Below are 18,309 nucleotides of genomic sequence, written 5' to 3'. Positions count from 1 at the left end.
GGGTTGAAGACTCGGAGAGCTTGGATCCATACAACAAAAGGCTATTTTTGAGGGAAAGAAGGATGCTTGATGCCCGCGAGGATGCTGGCATCAATAGAGGAAAGAGTTTGTCTAAGGGGCTTGCACGTTGAAGAGGTACACAGTGAGAAAGAAGGAGGTGCGACAAAGAGGATAAAAACGACGGGCGAGTCAGGCCCATCTTCTCCCACTTTGGACTCGTGATTGTCGTCATCTCGCATGGAGTTTCCTCGCATTTCAATTTCCCCAAGCCTTTGATTTTTTTATTTGCGAATGTGTTGTAAAGAACGTGTAATTTTGAGCTCTTAATAAGACTCTCCTTCTACATTGTTCTACGAATAAGTCATCTATAAGTCCATTGGTGTAACTCTAAGAGGTTATTGGATTTATCCTTTCTTCCCTCATGTCTGGTGTGCTTCAAGTAACCTGTTCTTTCCATGTAGTGGATCTTTTCCATGCCTTGTGTGGACTATATTGACAATGAGCCGTATGTCTCAGCAATATATGGACCATGGTTGAGCAGTATGCGGTGCATCAAAATAAAACAAAATGGTGAGTACAGTAGAGTTTTAAATGTTGTTTGCATATGGAGCATACTAACTCACCATGTAATGAGTGATATGTTTTCCACCCCACCGTGCTAGGTATGCCTTCTTCCAATCCAGCAAGGGTGCTTGAAATGATGTGAGCTTACTTTTGTTCCAAGAATGCTGCTCAACATAGTGGAAAATTTTATCAAGTGATTTCCACACGTTTGCCTTGTGATTTTGGACTGCCCCACCACCATCATTGTCTTTAACCACTCTGTGGTGTAACTGTTTCCATTTGTTGAACATGTTTCTCTTCTCCTCTCTATCAGAGTCTTTGAAGCTAAACCCAGGAAACCTTATGGCCTTCATGTCGCCTATCGATGCTTTCCTAGGTACCTTGTAACAACTTTGAGACATCTTCAATTTTGGCATTGCCTCCATACAAATCAATGTCTGAGAGCACTCCCTCTAATTCTTTGATGACTCTTTTCGACTCACTGTCTAGCTTTAAGGTCCATGCAAAATCTATGTACGAATGAACCACCTTTTCAATTATTTTGCAAAGTGCATGAAATGTACAGACATGAACTCTACTCAGAGGAATATCACGCACTGGCCTAAAAGATTTATCTTGAAGATGTCTGTTGGGAGCTCCACTTCATTGCACACTCTCAAGAGATTGTACATCATCCATGCAGTATAAGCATGGATTTTCCATAGGTGCACCATGTGTTATGTTGTACATTCACTTAAGATTCTTTAAGTCACTTGCCATGTGCCATTTGACGGTATAGTCACCAAATCCTTCCACTGAAAGCACACCTCTGTTTCTTTGCTGATGATAGAAGGAATTTGGGTTTGACTAAAAACCCAATCGAGGATTTTAAAATCTTCCTTATCAACCTACAATGAAAAATGGACACATAAAATCAAGAACCAAATAAGCAATATTTTTGTTATTATAGAGTGAACTAAGGATCATAGCCAGAATGTTGTTTTCGGATTGCAAGCTGAAGTATCATGGGTCCTATTTGGTTATTGATGGATTTATAGCTCTATTCATGAGGGTAATGGTGACTCTCTCCAGCTTCCTGCTCTTCTGGATCTCGCACTCCTCGAGCTTCAATGCAAGCTTGAGAACCCCATTGCACTCCTCTTGACTCGTATCAAAGAAGTAAACTACATACCTTTGCAATGCTTCAAGATCAACAAAGAGATTGTTATGCCCATTATCATATACCTCTCTACCCCCCTTGCCTAAGAATGTTGCTTCAATATGGAATGATGACCCAAGTTTCTCAAACACCTCATCATTTACGTATCGACGTGCAGCCTTTACATGTGATGTCTTTGGCAGAAATGATCCTCTTTGTAATTTATTTTGAGACTTTTTTGATGATGCATTGAAGCATGCCATGTATCCCATCTGCAATATGCCACTCTCATCAAGTATTGCTTGCACTTCCATTGATTCTAGCTGGTTCTCCTTCATGAAGGAAGTAAGGATTTCAATTTATGGGTGTAGCCCAATAGCCCATCCTTGCCATCGCGTGTGAAATGTGAAAGGTTAGTGATATTAGCAAAGGGAGGTGGGGCATTTGTTGTAGGATCCTTTGGGTAAGTAGACCCATCGGTCCACAAATCCAAATGATGTTCCTTGTTTGTCCTTCTAAGTTATTTCTCTCGTTAAGATAAAAAAGACTCCCTCCTACGTTTCTGCAATGGTGCGTACTCTTGCAATACATCAACGTGAAGATGATGTGTGTTCTATCTTTGGGTAAGTGTTGAAGATGAAGCGATTGAGGATTTTAAGTTCAAATTGATGTTTTCATCAGAAAAAGAAGCGTTCTCCATTCCTAGAGTTGATAGAGAGACAGACATACACTCAAAAATAACAAAATACCTCAAGGTTTGGAAGGAAATTTTTTAGTCCCATGTTTAGAGTTGAAAGAGTTCTTGTAGCTTAAGTTTTGGGAGGGAACCCTTTTAAGTTAGCATTTCAAATCATTACTCATATGGTTAGTTGGATTCGTGACAAGAGAACGAAGGATAAGAAGATAAAGAAAGCGGCTACCTAACAAAGAATGTTATTTTGGATTTTTGTTGGCGTGAAAAAGCATCACGTAAAATGTATTGTTTAACACTTTAATTTTCTCTCTCTAAGCTGCCGTGGAACTTCTTATAGGGCCCAAAAGTGAGTCCAAGTTTCTCATAATGATTCATATAGGCATAGTGTCTGACACATCATGGCAGGTCTCATTGCAAATGCATCGCCCACGTTCACAAGGTCTAGTCTCGTTACAATCATAAAAAGATTCGTTGATTATAGGGTCGTTGAATAAATACAAAGATATAGAGACGGTTCATTGCTTTCCATGAGATCGTGTGAATCACCGCCTAAATACAGATCCACTTTTAATACTAAAAAAAGAGAGATAATTCAAGATTATTAGCTGGCAAAGATTGAGTTGACTGCCGCTTGATCGTGCTTCCAGCTACCTGCCTGCGAGCGTTCAGACTTGGATAGCACCCCACTCATGTCTCTTGCTATAGGCACCCAATTGGATGCGAGGCTTGTTGCAATTGATGGTGTGGCCTGCAAGTGATGTAGTGGCACTGATTCAGCCACAACAAGCGGTTGCAATCACATGCAGACAATCAAACCAGTAGGGGGGGGAAGGTGTGTGGATAAAGCAGTGCCACAATTCAACTTTGAGCTACCCATTAAACTCGAATTGGAAGTGTGTCCATGGTTGTGATTGACACCAAGATTTGGGGTAGGGTTACCATTCTGTGCAGAGCCTTTTGATACGGCAAAATCTGATTGTAGGCGCTCTAGAAAAATCTTCATAGTCCTCACCCATGCCCTCCATGCCAGAGCTTGTCGATATGAGCTATGGTGAGGAGAGGCCACCCATGTGTAGAAGCTTCAAGAAATGCAAGCTCATAATAAAAGAACAATGTCATCTAGTAAGCGAAATGCAATCTCCGATTGAGCTCGGCGGTGATCGCTAGGATGATACGGAGCATTTAATATCTCATTCAAAATATGTAGGCTACCATTCCCCTGCAAATGCGTTCACTATGAAGAAAGATGTGTCATTGTCTTCTGTCTTCTTCGTCAAGTGAGCGATCCTCTATTGATCCAATCAAAGATGAAAAATCACCACCTAAAGGCCTTTTCGAGATCTTGTGAATGTTCAGCTCTGATACCAGTTGTTAGGTAAGACGGGTGCTTCCCGTATAGACGTGTGTGTGTGTGTGTGTGTGTGTGTGTGTGTGTGTGTGTGTGTGTGTGTGTGTGTGTGTGTGTGTGTGAGAGAGAGAGAGAGAGAGAGAGAGAGAGAAGAAGAAGAAGAAGAAGAAGAAGAGGCCACAAAGTGTACAAATGCAAAAAGAGAGATTATCATTAGGTTTTGGACATCATATATACTTACACAATGTGTTCACACATTCTTGACCACCCAAGTTGGGATGACCCCAACATCACCATAAATTTAAGAACTTCAATCTTCGAAGCTTCAAGGCAAGGGATAGAGAGTATTCTCGATACTCTTTGGTGAAGGGTGACTAAATAGTGAAGTACTTCAGAAAAGGGTAGTCAAAAAGGAAAATTCTTTCTCTCACACAAAATTTAAAAGGAGTTGTATCCTCGCACAACACTTTGTAACACATACCTTGGTTATTATCTAAGAGGTAATCGTGCACTTATAAGACATTGTCTTGGAGACTGTCCTCAAGGCACAATGGAGGAGAAGGGTATTGCCAAATTTAACGGCAAGGGCTTTCATACTGGCAAACCAACGCGTAGGATATAGTTGATGAACAAAACCTTATGGGAGTAATAAAACCAATGTCGGCCAACCAATTAAGAAGGTTCACAAACTAGGACAATGGTCACAATAACGTAGAAAAAGAGGAGCAGACACTAAGCATCATAATTACCTCACTTCATGACAATTACATTCACTTCATTGATGAATGCAAAATTGCATGAGAAACATGGGTTCTCCTTGAGAAAAATTTTGTGCTAGAGCTAAAAGGAGCAAAGTTAGCCTTACACGAAAACTTTACAGACTTACCATGGGTATACGGGAGGGCATAGCTAGCATAGTCAACAAGCTTAAGAGCATGATCACCCAACTTACGTACATCAATTATGAAGTTCTCAAAGATGACAAAGTGACCCTCATTTTGAGTGCACATCCACCTTCATATGACCACTTAGTCACCATCCTTGAGGAGAAAGATCCAGCACTAGCACTTCAAGAGGTCATCAATTCTCTTCAAGCCAAGGAAAAAAAACAAAAGGGCTCATTGACATCATCAAAAATAGCATTACCCTCTAGGGGAGGAAAACCATCACCACCATCATTAGATTTTGCATCGTCATCTAATGTCAAGAAATGCTATGATTGTGAGAGAATGGGTCATGTAGCAAGGGATTGCTACATCAACAACTCTTGCAGCAAGTGTGGGAAGACCTTCTTCCAAATGCTATCCGAAGAATCAAAGCAACAACAATGATAATAGAAACACCAAAGGCAAGCAAACAATAAGAGGAGCAGCACATGTAGCAAAAGAAGAACAAGCCAAAAAAAAATGACATACAAAACTATGGCGTTTATGAAGCATACATTTTCTGAAGATTCATACCTTCTCCATTTTAAGGGGAGGTTTTGCCATCCTGTGTGGATATTGCATTGTATCTTCACTTTGTTAGTTTTATCCAAACCCCAAAGGGAGGATTGTAAGATTCATTTGCTATGTCATAAAGCCACCATGGAGCATGTCCCTAGTCTTTTGGGCATTCTAAGTGGCATATGGCATGTATAGCATTGCCAAAAGAGGCCTTGGTCATAGGCCACCCCATGTGGAGGATTTCTAGATCATAGTGTCACATGTAGGAGTCATATCAGCATGAATTAAATCCCCTATATATACAAATTTGAGTTTGCTTTTAGAATAGGTTGTTCCAAGTTGTCATGCATGAGGTAAGCATTGCTACCTCCTTTGTGCTATTTAAGGACCACCCCCATTTTGTACTCATTTTTACCAAGCAATCCTTGCCCAACACATAGACATGACATTCATGTGCGAGCAAACATGTGCAAGTGAAAACAATCTTAAACCAAAAAAAAACATGTATTGCCCAGAAGCAAAGAAAAAAAAGCAAGCATCTGTCTCATTGCAAGAGCCCATTGCAGTGTCCCACTTCTGGGATATGAGAACTCAAGCCTGGCATGAAATGAACAACCTATGCTGACGTGAAGTTCATTGATAAAAAATCATCCATTAAATATCAAGGACGCGAAGAAGAAGAAGAAAGCCCATTCCTTGACAAATATTATTACCTGAATAACCTTATCACATAGAAGTCAAAGACCAAGGACAATGAAACCTAACACCCTTTATGGTAATTCTTTTACTATTCAGTCAAAAGAGAAGGGAGTGCTACACAAAAGCCTTGCGTATCCGTGGGAGCCATTCCATCATTTATGACATCCACAAGTGCTTGTACCAATGCAAATGGATTTTTACTCCTAAGCAAGATCAAAATTGCATTAAGAGGATCAAATAGTTTTTTTTAATATGTGTGAGCCACGATGTGACACTCAAAACTTCCCGCCTCCATCTTACGGAATCGAATAACTCATAACCAAAAGAAATCAAAGAAACTTGTCCTTCCCTGAGAGTACTCTCCTGCATTAACACACTATATGCTAGCAAGGTCTGCACAAGGAAACTCTTTTTAGACTCAGGGTCCTTAAAAAACTCACTTTATTTAAACTATCGAGACAACTTTACAAGGCACTCTACAATGTTTGTGTTGCCGTTGTTCTATGATACAATGAGAGAGGCTCTTTTGGCCAGAATAACTTTCCGCCTCCTTCCCAGCCATTGGCTGAGCCACAATGGATCAATAGAGATAATGGTGTAACCAGCCCTGGCATACAGCAACCTTGCTGCTTTGTCATCCTCGTATGCTTGAAGCACCAAGTACTCAAAGCCCCATTCCATTGCAGTCAAGTCACATGCTTGAAGCAAGACAGTGGCAACCTTCTGTCTCCTGCAATAAAGAAACTGACCTAAGATGGTAATCATGATCCGTTTTTTTCATCTTAATGACTGCAGAAGGCAAATATGAGAGAAAAAAATTAATTACTAAATGATCTTGTACACATTTTCAAGAAAACATAGTCAGGAAGTGGCTGACCAGCCTTTGAGAAGTTTCTATTTGATGAATCATGGAAGAACAGTAAATAAGGTCACATACTTAAAAAGCAAGGTTGTCAGTCACAAAACAAGCTTTTACTAATATCGGGTTATCTTGCAAATCTGGTACCTCCAGTCACCACCACTCAATAAAAATTACATCACCACCACCACATATGCCGCACATTCTTAGCATACTAGTTTAGGTGTCCTTAGATGCATCATGCAAGGTTGGCTGCCCCTAGGGTACTGCGGGTACTAACTTATGCTTGAGAAGTGACCCTTAAGGTCACTTATATATAGAATTTAAGTTGGGTCGGGCAATGCCAATAAAAAACCCACGATTCTAACTAATGGGCTAAATGTCAGTTTACATGAAAAGAATCAAGCCTAAAAGCTACTGGTCCAAAAGCATGCGCCCAAAGGGCTGTCAGTTCAGCACTGCCACGTCATTAGCTGCCAACGCAAAACATAGAAATTTTGTATTGTTGCCACGTCATCAGCCTTTGCGCCAATTTTTGTGTGTGTGGGTGGGTTCTGCTTTATTTTAAGGGTTTATTGTCACAAAGTGATGACGTGGCATGACCACCCAAGTAAAAAGGCTTACATGGACAAGCAATACGGACATACGACGTGGCTGCTGACATGGATAGGCAGTATGGACAGGTGACGTGGCAGACAGTACTGACAAAGTACGTGGCTGCTGACGTGGATAGGCACACTTTCCCATGCAATCTCACTCTCTCTTGCTCTCTCACCCTCCCTCATCTCCTAGCACCCCCCCTTCTTGCTGGAGTCTATAAAAGTGCAGCCTTTCCACCTCTTCACAGGTTGCCAGTGCAAACCACCAACCCCCCCCCCCCCCCCCCCCCCCCGCCAATGTGAGCATACTCTACACGTTGGAGCCCTCCATTGAATCTTGAGAGCAGCCCCTTACGACATATGTGGTAGCCTCATGCTCCCATTGTCTAGAACAAGGGCTGTCACAGTCATAGCCACTTTTTGAAGAAGATCCGTCACGAGAAGTTGCAGCAGGCACTCTCTCCGTAGAGTGCGGTGGCTGGCAACCCTCTGTTTTCAGCCCCTAATCACCTCGATTAGGGCTGTTATCAGCGGAGCACTCATAGAGTTTCACTCCTCCCTACGTCTACACAAGGTTTGTTGCGATTCCATCGCGAAGAAGGTCTCTGTTTCGGCGTAGGAGCGCGCACAAGTAAGAATTTCTGGTTATGTGCACAAAATTACAGCAAGCATATGTACGTGCATTTTGCTTGTTTCTCTCTCGAGTTTGATGCATGAATGATTGCGCATGAAGGGCAACACAGCGGAAGATAGACCCTCCATTGAGAGAGAGCTTCCGACAAGCTGTGTGGAAGATAGACTCTCCTTGTGAGAGCTCCCAACAAGACTTGCAAAAAAGGGGAAGTCCTCTTAGGAGAAAGAGAGTGGGAACACTCTCTCAGTCAGTAGTCAGATCAAAACACAGAAGAATAGAGGACGGGCGATGCCCCATTCCTGTGCTCTTTATGGGGGGGGGACCAGCCCATCTTCTGGTCCCCAATGATGTGTCAAACTACTCTCTCTCCCTCACCAAATTCTCTTGAGTATATGAATTGCACTTTGAAAGTTAGTTTACGCTTCCATATTTTTGTGACAAGGCCACCGGCGGAGGAAGTTCTAGCAGCGCCCGGAAGGGATGTAGCCATTACACCTGTCATTGGCAAACTTCGTTTGCATTGTCAGGGGTATTTAGGGCACGAGGACTTTTACATCATGCCTTTGGAAGGATGTGATATCCTCCTAGGAATCCCTTGGTACCACAAGAACAACGCCGTCGTCGACTATCGGGCCAAGAAAGCGACTTGGACCAATGAGAAGGGCACGAAAATTGTACTTGATGTAAAATTGAAGGGCGAGTTCGTCCCTATTGTATCGGCTTCGGCCATTTCAAAATTAATGAAATCCAATCTTTTTGTTTACTCGATTTATTTGAAAGAATTGATTCGTTCCAAATCTCGGACCATGATCAATCGGCAACGTATTTAGTAATCACATCTAGATCCATTCCGGACCTCACGGATGCCCAATTAACTAATCCTTATTGCAATCATGTCTATAGAGATTTATGAGACCGAAATGCTGCAGTCATTTTGTCTTTCAGTTCTTGCACTCAAACAAGTTAAGTACAAATCAATCATTTTCAATTTCGGGAATTCCTATCATAAAGTCATACAGCAGAATATTGTCAGCCCATTAGTATCCTTGAAACTCAAAGGCGACATCAGTGACTCTATTCAAAATTGGGGTAATCCGTTGACAAAGGAGCGGAGTGACTCCCCTCTTGTGCAAACGCGCTGTACTAGATTCACCCATGCTAAAATCGGGGTTCTATCGGAGTAGACTATGCTAAATCGAATGCTTCAAGGTAAAGTTCCAAAATCTGAGGAGTATCTGCTAGGTCCTCCTCTTCCATCCACTTCGCATCCAATGCCGGATAGTTCTTGAACTTAACCAAGAACCGCATAATCACTTTACCTTTAATCTTTTTGTCCTTGTGTGCCACTATTTGTTCTTGAACGAGTATCTCCTCGCTTTCCTCCACTTCGGGGTTGCTCATCAAGCTCCCCATCATCGAGCACATCACCTTTAAAAGGCTTCAATAGACTCACGTGAAAAGCATTGTGAATCTTCCAAGTATCGGGCAGCTTCAGTCTAAAGGAGACATCATTGATCTTTTCTTTTATCTGGAAAGGGCCATAGTATCTCATGCTAAGCTTTGGAAAAAGCCGCTCCTTTCCCTTTTTCTTCCTTTAAGCGTGCCTTCTCAAAACGTAAGAGCACCCAATCGTCTTCCTTTAATTTCAAATCGCGACGGTGTCGATCTGCTGCCTTCTTGTGTCTTTCCTGAGATTTCGCTAAAGCCTCCTAGACCTTGGCAAATGCAGTGTCCAAGTCCTGTATGGGTCGGCTTCAAAAAATTTATCTTTCGTGCTAAGGAAGGGTGGAACCTTCGGAGCACCTTCAATGATCTCAAATGGCGTCTTCCTCGTCGAAGAGTGGATCGTGTGTAATAGGACAGAACCACGTGCCAACTGAAAAGAACAAACTGAGACAGACGTTTAGCACTTCAAACAACTGAACGAAAAGAAAGAGAGAATCCACACGAGGCGCCGAGTGGCGGAGTTTCACTCCCAGACTGCACCCTTTTCGGTATTTCTTTATATTGCTTCAACACAGTAGGACTTTGTGGCTCTGCTCTGCTCTGCATCTTGCGCGGGTAGAATGCCAGAGAGTGAGCCCACAGCACGTATCAAAGGTCCTTGGCCATCGAAAAGCAGTTTACATGAAAAGAATCAAATCTAAAAGCTATTGGTCCAAAAGCCAACGCCCGGAGGGCTGTCTGTTCAACATTGCCACGCCATTAGCTGCCAACGCAAAACGTAGAAATTCTGTATTGTTACCACGTCATCAGCCTTTACGCCAATTTTTGTGTGTGTGGGTGGGTTCTGCTTTATTTTAAGGGTTTAGTGTCACAAAGTGATGATGTGGCATGACCACCCAAGTAAAAAGGCTTACATGGACAAGCAGTACGGACATACGACGTGGCTGCTAACATGGATAGGCAGTACGGACAGGTGACGTGGCAGACAGTACGGACGTCCACAAATGGCGCTGACAGGCAACCCGTAAAACGGGCTCACAGGCTGATGACGTGGCACTATACAGAATTTTGCAGAAAGCACTGATGCTTTTTGGGGCCAACTTTTAAGGACCATTTGCTTTTGGGACTCCTTGCTTTTGAGTTTAATTGCTTTTAGGGCTCTGCTTTTGGCATCTGTTAAAAGAATAAAAGGACCCTTAAGGCTTAGGGGCCTCACTTCTAAGAGCATCTGGACGCAGAGTTTGAGAGCAAAGGTCCCCTACGAGAGTTGTACTTTGCTCAAGATTTAATAATAAAGAAATATCGAAAGGGACACCGGGTTTTGGGGCCAATATCTTTGGGCACGAAACTACGCCGGGCCGTGTCGTCTCGAATTGAACTATGATTTAAGTTGTAAAGTATTTTCAGTGGATCTCTCTCTCGTGTCACGACAGATTCTAGACTTGGTGCCCAAGTCTGTTACAGTGGTATCAGAGCACGGTTGATTTCTCTTCTACCGGGAAATCCGATCCTTCTTCTCGCGGCACATATGGATTCTGAAAAGAATCAAACGACTCCATCTGCCATCTCCGAAGCGGGAGGCAGTACGAAAAATTCAAGCAGATTAGCAAAGAACAACTACGGGCCACCTCGGCCGTCACAGTATGAACTCATGGAGATGCAACTTCAACAGCAGGTTGACGAGTGCGCAAAGCAAATGCTTCAGTTTGCCAAATTTTTGATCTAGCACCCGATGGATGAAGTGCATATTCATTGGCAAAAAGCCATTGAGTCACCAATAAAACCAGCAATCAAGAAACCTCCTGTCCCACGGATGTTTACTGAAAATGAACTCGAGGGCATTGTTGAAAAGCGAGTCAACCAACTATTTGGGTCAAAGGAGAAGCAATTGAAGAAACATAACAAGAGAATTGACTTTCTGGTTACTTGGGCCGAAAATCCTCTTTTGAGAAAGCAAGAAAACAGAAGAAGCATGTACGGTTCGAAGCATTGTCCAGTTCGTCCTCATCTTCTTCTGACAACTCGGATAGCTCATCCTTTTCTGACTCGAGTGATGACGACAAAAAGGGCAAGAAACGACGAGCGGATTATATGTTTTATTCAAAAAGGAAGCACTTTTACAGAGCCAATCAATATGATTTTCACGACGACAAGGGCAAGAAATTCAAAGAGGGTGGACAAGCAATAAAGTTTGAAACCTTTTCAGGGTTTCGAGATGCTCCTAAGGCTTTAGCCTTTATCCAACAGTTTGACATAGCATTTTCTGGAGGCCGCTATGTAGAGCACTCCAAGATCAGACGGGCAGCATCCTTTTTGAAAGGCAATGCACGGACATGGTGGTCCACTCTTTTGCTAAGGAAACAAGCACCGACAAAGTGGTTGAAATTCAAGAAACTTTTTATTTCTTCATGGCTCACTCAAGAGTATGAACGAGATGTGAGAACCGACTCGAACCGTGACACTTTGGATGATTACTGTGAAAGATTTTGTAATACTTTCCTTCCGACCTCTTCTTTCAAGAAGATCAGTTTTGAGGAACACATTGAGAGGTTTTGTTGTCGACTCCCCAAAGAAATTCGAGAATACTGTCTTGAGAAGAAGTCAGAGTCCATTCAACAATTGATGGGACATGCTAAGCGGAGATTCGCTATGCATTCAAGTAACTTGACTGACCCACCAAATGAACCTTCGACAAATCAGAACAGAAACAAACGACAGATAGATACACGAACGAGACTGACAAAAGAACAGAAAGATACACGATCTCGACTGATAGAAGACCAAAAAGATGAATATTTCAAAGCAGGAAAGTGTTTTGAATGTGGAGAACGAGGACATATCGTTGCACGGTGCCCCAACAAGGCACAAAAATGAGAATGACTGACACAATGGAAATACAGCAGGACGAGGAGATACTCGTTCCAGAACAGATTTTAGATAGAACCTTATGGATGAATTAGCATTATTTTTGCTGTATGAATTTATGAAATAAGAATTTTTTGGAAGATCTTTAATTTTTGGATGAAACCAATGTTGTATGGAAAAACCTATTATTTGTGAGCATATAACACGATTATGAATGAGATGATGATGATGGCTTTGGAGCGGTGATAGCTCTCGGATGAACTTGAATTGAAAAAGAGCGAGAAGATACTCGTTTAAGGACAAATACTAACTTTCCAAGACAGGAAAGAGAAAGGTAAAGTGAACGCTGGATCTTAGATAAGAACCGTCCGGCATTGAATGCGAAATGAATGGAGGAGGACCTAGCACATACTCCTCAGATTTGGAACTTTACCTCGACGCTTTTGGTCTAGTTGTGGCCAAGGGTTCCCACAGATCAGCGGGTTGAATCTAATGCAACGGGGCAGATCCAGTGAAACGCGGCGGGTGGTGACGTGACATGCCGTACAGACCTCCGATATTTGCACCGCAAAAAGCGCTGCCAGGCTGTACGGAATTCAGTTTTTGCGTGGGCTAAATTCTATGCAAGGTCAAAAAGCTTTTGGGAAAAAATTGCTTTATTTTTGCAAGGCTTTTCAGTGGAAGCTTTTGGGACTCTGCTTTTGGGCATCCCTTCTTGTAACCTTTAAATCGGTGGGCAAGGTCTCACAACTCAGAGCATCTGGACGCAGAGTCTGAGAGTGAGAACCCTCCCACTCTCTTGTACTTTGAACACAGATTAATACAAAAATAAATACCAAAAGGGGCGCCGGTCTTTGGCGCCAATATCTCTAGGCACGGAACTCCGCTGGGCCGTGTCGAATCAATTGTGAATTGTGAACTGTTTTGAAGTGAATCTCTGCTGTGTCGCGATAGAATCTTGACTTGGGAGTGTCCAAGTTTGTTACAAAACGCTCCGCAGACCACTTGCCTGCGTCGTTCAGAGGGTTTCTAGCATATTACTACACACTCCCCAGACCACCGGTCTGCATCATTCAGAGGTTCCACATAAAAAATGAACACTCCTCTCAGAAAGCCCGAGCCAAAGATATTAAGAAAACAGCATCAAAGACCAAGCATTCTCAAATCGGCACCAAAATAAGTTCATAATATATAAAATCCATTTCAAACAAATTTTAGAAGTATCTAAATACAATTTAAACTTAAAAACATTCTCGGTACGTATTTAAAGGCCCTTCACCATCCAAAAGCAAATTTCCAAACCATATTTTCAAACAAATTTTAGAAGTATCTAAATACAGTTTAAACTTAAAAACATTCTCGGTACGTATTTGAAGGCCCTTCACCATCCAAAAGCAATTTACATGAAAAGCATCAAGTCTAAAAGCTACTAGTTCAAAAGCATGCGTCCAAAATGATGTCTGTACAGCACTGCCTGTCACCAACTTGGGCACCCCAAGTCTAGAACCTATCACGACACGAGAAAGAATCACTTAAAACACTTCACAAATTTAATATCACAGTTCACTTTGGTCGACACGGCCCGGCGTAGTTTCGTGCCAAGAGAGATTGGCCCCAAAGATTGGAGCCCCTTTCGGTATTTCTTTTATATTAATCTTTGAGCAAAGTACAATTCCCAAAGAGTCCTCTGCTCTCAGACTCTGCGTCCAAATGCTCTGAGGAGTCAAGCCCTTAGGGCTCTTTTATTCTTACAAGGGATGCCAAAAGCAGAGCCCAAAAACAATAAACTCAAAAGCAGAGGGTTCCAACAGCAATAATCCCCAAAAACTGGCTCAAAAGCATCAACGCTTTTTGCAGAATTCCATACAATTCTGCCACGTTAGCAGCACGTTTTACAAGGGTCCGTACTACCACATTAGTAGCCTGTCATCGCAATTTTCATACATCTATCACAAATTGATGACATGAAAGTTCTGCCCGAACACACACGAGGACAGCAATACGGACCCCAATGATTCGCGCTCACAAATGACGTGGCATGCTACGGTAGAACAGTACGGAATTCCGCTTTTTGCGCTGACAGTACGAAATTTCCATCAAGTGCGCTGACTGCTTTTTGCAGTTTTTGGACCAATTTGCTTTCCAGAATACAATGCTTTTGAGTTTAACTGCTTTTGGGCTCTGCTTTTGGCATCCCTTGTAAGAATAAAAGGACCCTTAGGGGCCTCACTTCTCAGAGCATCTGGACGCAAAGTCTGAGAGCGGAGGTCCCCAACGCGAGTTGTACTTTGCTCAAAGATTAATACAAAAAGAAATGCCGAAAGTGTCACAAACTAATGACGTGGCAGTGCCCGGAACCCTGCTGACGTGGCTCGCTCCCAGAAATTGCATCGACAAGATGACGTGGCATTGTACGGACTGCCCGGATATTGCACCGACTAGCTGATGACGTGGTAGCTGTACGGACGATCGCAATTCGCGCTGACATGCTAACGTGGCAGCTGTACTGATTTTCCATAAATTGCGCTCGCTGTTTTTAGCAGCTTTTGGAAGTCAATTGCTTTTGGGAACTTTGCTTTTGAGTTTGAAGCTTTTGGGGCTCTGCTTTTAGCATCCCTTGTAAGCTTTATAATGAACCAAGGGGGGCTCACTCGGCATAGCATCTGGACGCAGAGTCTAAGAGCAAGCACCCGCGGTAGTTGTACTTTGCTCAAAGAAATACCGAAAGGGGCGCCAGTCTTTGGGGCCAATACCTCTAGGCACAGAACTACGCCGGGCCGTGTTAATTTTGTGAATTGTTTTGAAGTGAATCTCTGTTGTGTCACAGAAGAATCTTGACTTGGGGTGTACAAGTTTGTTACAATGGTATCAGAGCACAGAAAAATTCTTCTTCTACAGAGGATACGATCGTTTTTACAGCGCACACAGCTTTTAGAAAGAATCTTCGTGGCCCGACCCTAGATTTATTAGCCACTCCCACCCTTCATACATCGGGCATCGAGTGCACTCCCGTCTTCATCGCTCTGTCTTACAGGGCATAAAGTCATAAAGAATCCCAGATTACACATGGGTTCTCGTGAAGAATCTGACAGAGATGACACCTCTCAGTGGGAAGGCAAAGAAAAGTTGAAAATCTGGCACAGGAACTGAAGAAAAGAATGAAGATTTGGGCAAATCTTTCTCGGACAAGTTTGCCAGAAAGGAGTACAAACGTCAACTACAGATTGGCATATGTGATTAAGTACTCCAGGGACCTGAGATTGGCGAAACACCTAAAGCAAGAAAACAAAAGAATTTAAAGCAGGTGGACAATCGATTAAATTTGAATCCTTTTCTGGGTTTCGAGATGCTCGAACATGGTGGTCCACTCTTCTTTTGAGGAAGGAAGCTCCAGATACATGGTTGAAATTCACAAGTGTCACAAACAGGAGCGCATAACAATATAAAATACATTCGGATAAATAGGATTTATCACTTATTACTGAAGCCAGAGGATATAGAGAGAAATAAATAGAGAGAGAGATAGAGAGTGAGAAGATCGACACAATACTGGGGACCAAAAGATGGGCTGGTCCCCCCCCCGTAATAGTATCTTTATTACTGAGGAGAAGTCTATACAAGCACTTGAACTGAACGTATTACCACGTTCGTTCTAGAATAAGACTTGATGGTTCCTGGAAGCCTCAGCTTCCGATTCCTAGGGCAAAACCGTATTCCAAGGAACTTCCGTTCCTTATTCCAATTCCTCGAGAATCAAGGTTCTCGCCTCTGGATCTCACCTTCCAGACTCAGGGCATGGCATCCCTGCAACTCTCTTTCCAGAGTCCTCTTCCCGCAGAACAACTCTGCTTTCCCGGACACGAAGTCCTTACTTGGGAATCCCAACTTCCGGATCACAACTTGAGAGACTACCTCTCTCTGATCCGTGGATCTACTTCCCAAACTCAGGTACGAAACCCTTGGGCTGATCTAGCTCTAGTTCCTCAGAGCGCTTTTCTCCTGCAGAGGCTCATGCCTTCCTCTGCTCCTACTCCCTCACGAAGAGGAAGTACACCTGCAATCAAATACATCAAAGATCAGAACATGAAAATCGTTACCTTCAAAGTCTCGACACTCGAAACGCAACTCGATTCTCGAAAAGCAATTCCTTGGAAGAGATCTCTCCATAGAAAATCCTCTCTTCCAATCCTACACACAAAAGAGGTGTGTTCTCGGGTTCCTTCTCGTAAATCAGCCCCGTCTACGACGTTTATGGGCTGAAAACAGAGAAAAACAGCAACTTGTCGCGATGGAAACACGCTTCGTAGGCACTTCTTCGCGAGGGAGCTCGCGCACTGGGTCTTGGCGACATCTAGTACACTTGGGGCAGCCATGGGCATCACCGGCAACGTCTTCTTTACGGTTGAAATCTGCAGTAGCATCTCCTCCTTGCAAAGATTGGTCCTCTTCTCTGAGTGAGGGCATGTGATGCTTTTATAGCTCCTAGCCACGGGCACGAATAGCTGCTCGCGTCAAGATCGCGGCCGTTTTTTTTTTTTTTTTTTCTGTTCTGCCAGAAAAAGAGAGAGAGAAAACGCTGGCTGATCTGTTGCCTTATTTATTAGATGGCTGCCCACTTATTAAGTGGGCGGCCGGCGTATTTTAAAAATAGTCTGAACCTGCCCAAAAACTCAATAAAACCTTATAAGTTAAAAACAATGCTTTCACAGCACTTCCCAGGCGTCCCTGGATGCAATCACATGCACAGTTGCAATGCAGACATAAGACTTCCTCGCGGGAAAGCATCTGCTTTCCCGAAAAGCAATCCCGCTTTCTCAAAAAGCATCTGTTTTTCCTCAAAGTTTCCTCTGAACCCATCTTCATTCAAGTGCTTTCTTTTTCCTTGTGCACAATTCTAACACAGTTCGGAATTTCCTCCCGACTATGGATATTCCCTTTCCGATGCACCCGTCACCCACCTTGTGACGCATCAGGAATACCCATCACCTAATCCTTTCCTACCGAACTTACGGTACAATCTCCTTCACGATGCTCTATGTCACCCATCCTATGACGCATCAGAGATGTCCGTTCCCGGATGGTCGGATACTTCTTTCCGATGCTCCCTGTCACCCATCCGATGTGACGCATCAGAAGTACCCGTTTCTGGTGGCCTTACAGATATTCCCGTTCTCAGTGTTCCCGTCATTACTTTAAATGACGCACTAGGAATACTCTGTACTCGGATGTCTCCGGTGAGAAAAACCCTCTCACTTAAAATTCCAATAATTCATTTAGAATTATTTTTTCCTTGGTGTTCCAAGCGAGAAAACCCTCACTTATAAATCCAATAATTCATTTAGAATTATTTTTCTGTAAGATAAAGCCAATTTAGCAACAACAAGGCTCTTTATTTTCTTCTTGGCTGACTCGGGAGTATGAACAAGATATACAAACCGCTTGGAATCATCTTCGGATGACCAAGGGAAATTCTTTGGACGCTTATTACGAGAGATTTTGGAACTCTTTTCTACCAACCTCTTCATTTATGAAGGTCTCTTTTAAAGAGCAGATTGAGCGGTTTTGTTGCAGACTCCCTTCAGAGATCCGAGACTACTGCCTGGAACAAAAGTCGAATTCTATTCAAGAATTGATGGGTCATGCAAAACGGGGTTTTGCAATACATTCGGGAAATTTGACTTACCCCACTAATGAGATCTTGACTCAGAGAACCCAACAGACCTCTCACAATGAAAGTAGAAAGAGAAAGAATTCCAAGGACAAAGAAAAGAAAGATGCACGTCCCCGACTAACTCTTAGAGAAAGGGCTATCTATCTCAAAGAGGGAAAGTGTTTCGGTTGCGGGGAGTTTAGACACATCTCCGCAAAGTGCCCCAAAAAGGCACAGCAAGAACGGACTGAAGACAGGCCAAAGAGTTCTAGAGCAACAGAGGGACGTGGCAGAAAAGGCAAATGAAAGCAAAACTGGTACCACATTGCGTAGGGCTCGAACCGAATTAGATGAACGAAAGTACAAAA

The 18,309-nt window shown here is 43.0% G+C and overlaps 1 protein-coding gene across 1 annotated transcript in view; it reads right to left on the bottom strand.

Annotated features, from left to right (window-relative positions):
* Positions 1 to 6,312: 6,312 nt before the first annotated feature.
* Positions 6,313 to 18,309, bottom strand: part of LOC147435182 (Acyl-CoA N-acyltransferases (NAT) superfamily protein) — a 55,218-nt gene continuing 43,221 nt past the window's right edge. The window contains exon 4 of the mRNA XM_086488293.1: positions 6,313 to 6,618. Within this exon, the coding sequence (XP_086344419.1) occupies positions 6,390 to 6,618 (229 nt within the window). The 3' untranslated portion in view covers positions 6,313 to 6,389. The remainder of the gene's footprint in view (positions 6,619 to 18,309) is intronic.

This window comes from Adiantum capillus-veneris, chromosome 18 (assembly GCF_014529385.1).
Source record: "Adiantum capillus-veneris isolate H3 chromosome 18, ASM1452938v2, whole genome shotgun sequence".
Lineage (NCBI taxonomy): Eukaryota > Viridiplantae > Streptophyta > Polypodiopsida > Polypodiales > Pteridaceae > Adiantum > Adiantum capillus-veneris.
Note: the sequence above shows the minus strand (reverse complement) of the source record. Positions and strands in the feature narration are given on the sequence as shown.